Here is a 3531-nt window from a genome sequence, read left to right on the forward strand (position 1 = left end):
TGACTTCTCAATGGATACCCTAAAAGCTACAAGGGCTTGGACTTAAATCATGCAGACTCTAAGAAACCATGGGTGCAAGGCCAGACTAATATCCACAACAAAACTATCTGCTGTGGATGATTGATTGATAAATAAAATGCTGATTGGCCAGTAGCCAGGCAGGAAGTATAGGTGGGACAAAGAGAGAGGAGAAGTCTGGGAAGTGGAAGGCTGAGGAGAGGAGACGCCAGCCTGCCATCCAGAAAGCAACATGTAAAGGCAGTAGGTAAAGCCAGGAAACACGTGGTGACATATAGATTAACAGAAATGGGCTGAGTTTAAGTGTAAGAGCTAGACAGTGGTAGGCCTGAGCTATTGGCCAAGGAGTTTAATTAATATGAGCTTCTGAGTGATTATTTTATACGTGGCTGTGGGGTCCATGGGGCTGGGCAAGACTTGAAAAATTCCAGCTACAACTTTACATAGATGGAGAAAACAAGACGATTCATGACAAAGTGAATTTTTTTTTTTTGAAGGTAGTTCTCCAACTTTATTTGACACTCTGCAGCTTAGTTCTCATTCACATTGACTGTCTGTAGATTTTTGAATGTGGTAACAGGTATGTAAGTTACCAATGTGTAGAGCTTGTTTGGTGAGTCCTCATCTTCATTACGTTTTCTGGACAAACGTACACGGATACGGTATGGAACATTCCTTATTCCTTTGGCCCAGACGGCTTTATTGAGCCTAGTATCAATGCGCACATCTGGAGTACCCATCTCCTTCATGGCAAATTTCCGGATTTCTTTGAGTGCCCTAGGGGCACGCTTCTTGAAGCCCACTCCATGGATGCGCTTGTGAATGTTGATGGTGTATTCTTGGGTCACAACCTCGTTGATGGCAGAACGGCCCTTCTTCTTCTCGCCACCCTTCTTTGCGGGAGCCATTCTGCCGGGCCCAAGCTGGAAAAAGCGACAAAGTGAAATTTAAACAATATCTGTCCACAAATCTAGCCCTACAGAAGGTGCTAGAAGGAAAATTTCAACCCAAGGAAGTTCACTACACCCACGAAAATATAGGCAATAGATAATCTCACACCAGTAAAATCCAAAGAAGGGAAACACACTACTACTACTACTACTACTACTACTACTACTACTACTACCAACAACTACAACAAAAAAAATAACAGGAACTAACAATGAAAGGTCAATAATAACCCTCCATATTAATGAACTCAGTTTATTAATAAAAAGACACAGGCTAACAGAATATATATGAAAATAAGATCCATTCTTCTGCTCCATACAAGAAACACACTTCAACATCAAAGATAGATATTACCTCAGAATAATGGGTTGGAAAAAGATATTCCAATCAAATGGACTTAAGAAACAATGTGGTGTAGCTACCCTAATATCTAACAAAATAGACATCTAGCTAAAATTAATAAAAAGAGATGGAGAAGGCATTTCATACTCATCAAAGGAAAACTCCACCAAGATGATGCCTCAATTCTGAACATCTATGCTCCAAATGCAAGAGCACCCACAGTTGTAAAAGAAACATTACTAAAGTTTAAATCACATACCAAACCCCACACATTAATAGTGAGAGACTTCAACACCCCCACTCTCACCAATGGACAGGTCTGCCAGACAGAAATATAACAGAGAAATAAGGGAACTCACAGATGTTATGACTCAAATAGACTTAACAGATATCTACAGAACAGTTCACCCAAACATAAAACAATATACTTTTTCAGTACCTCATGGAACCTACTCCAAAATTGTCCATATACTGGGCTGCAAAGCAAGTCTCAACAGATACAAAAAACTTAAATATTCTCCTGTGTCTTATCATACCATTGTGGATTAAAGCTGGATTTGAACAAAAGAAACAACAGAAAGCCTACAAACTCATGGAAACTGAAAAATTCCCTACTGAATTAACACTGGGTCAAGGAAGAAATGAGTAAAGAAATTAAACACTTCGGAAAAATCAATGAAAATGAACTCACAACATAACCAAACTTGTGGGACACAATGAAAGTGGTGCTAAAAGAAAAGTTCATAGCACTAAGTGCCTTCATAAAGAAGGTGGAGAGATCTCATACTAGTGACTTAACAGTACACCTGAAAGCTCTATAACAAAAAGAAACAAACTCATCCAAGAGCAGGTGGAAGGAAATAATAAAACTCAGCGTGAAATCAATAAAGGAGAAACAATGAGAACAATACAAAGAACGAATGAAACAAAGAGTTGGTTCTTTGAGAATATCAACAAGGTAGACAAATCCTAATTCAAACTAACTAAAAGACAGAGATAGAATATCCAACTTAGCAAAATTAGAAAAACAAAAAGGGGGACATAACATCAGACACTGAAGAAATCCATAGAATCATTAGCTCATACTTCACAAAACTGGGAAATCTAAAAGAAATTGAAAATTTTTAATATATACAACTTAACAAAATTAAATAAAGATCAGATAAATAATTTGAATAGATATATAACCCCTAAGGAAATAGAAGCAGTCATTAAAAGTCTCCTAACCAAAAAGTGCACAGGGCCAGATGGTTTTAGCAAAGAATTATACCAGACTTTCAAAGAAGAGCTGATACTAATCCTCCTCAAATTATTCTACAAAATAGAAACAGAAGGAACATTGGCACATTCTTTCTATGAGGCCACAATTACCCTGATACTCAACACAAAGACTCAACAAAGAAAGAGAATTACAGACCAATTCCCCTCATGAACATTGGTACAAAATTAGTCAATAAGCTACTGACAAACCAAATCAAAGAACACATCAAAAATGCCATCCGCCATAATCAAATAAGCTTTATCCCAGACATGCAGGATGATTCAACATACAAAAATCTGTCAATGTAATTCACCATGTAAACAAAACCAACAAAACAACCAAACAAACAAATTATCATCTCATCAGCTTCTGAAAATGCCTTTGACAAAACCAACACCTATTCTTGATAAAAAGCTTGAAGAGATCAGGAATAACATAAACATACTTAAGTATAATTAAAGCAATATACAGCAAGCCAATATCCCATATCAAATTAAATGGAAAGAAACTCAAAACAATCCCACTAAAATCAGGAACAAGACAAGGCTGTCCACTCTCTCCATATCTATTCAATATAATACTTAAAGTTCTAGCTAGAGTAATAAGACAACTTATTAAACTTGATCTCTTAAAGGAGATCAAAGGGATACACACTGGAAAGGAATAAGTAAAAGGATCATTATTCACAGATGATGTGATAGTATATATAAGCAAGCCCAAAAATTCTATCAGAGATCTCCTACAGCTGATAAACACCTTTAGTGAAGTGGCTGGATACAAAATTAACTCAAAAAACTCAGTAGCCCTCCTACGCACAAACAATATACAGCCTGCAAAAGAAATCAGGGAAACAACACCCTTCCCAATAGCCACAAATAATATAAAATACCTTGATGTAACTCTAACCAAGCAAATGAAAGACCTGTATGACAAGAACTTCAAATTTTTGAAGACAGAAA

At 36.8% G+C, this 3531-nt stretch overlaps 1 protein-coding gene across 1 annotated transcript; it reads right to left on the reverse strand.

Moving 5' to 3' along the window:
* Positions 1 to 513: 513 nt before the first annotated feature.
* LOC128116115 (60S ribosomal protein L31-like) lies at positions 514 to 944 on the reverse strand. Its single transcript, XM_052747365.1, has one exon. The coding sequence runs from the start codon at positions 924 to 926 to the stop codon at positions 549 to 551; it is 378 nt and encodes a 125-aa protein (XP_052603325.1). The 5' UTR covers positions 927 to 944; the 3' UTR covers positions 514 to 548.
* Positions 945 to 3531: the final 2587 nt, after the last annotated feature.

Source organism: Peromyscus californicus, unplaced genomic scaffold (assembly GCF_007827085.1).
Source record: "Peromyscus californicus insignis strain IS unplaced genomic scaffold, ASM782708v3 Scaffold_10__1_contigs__length_136768540, whole genome shotgun sequence".
NCBI lineage: Eukaryota > Metazoa > Chordata > Mammalia > Rodentia > Cricetidae > Peromyscus > Peromyscus californicus.

Coding starts and splice junctions, on each gene's coding strand:
- LOC128116115 (XM_052747365.1), bottom strand. CDS start 926: ATGGCTCCCGCAAAGAAGGGTGGCGAGAAGAAGAAGGGCCGTTCTGCC.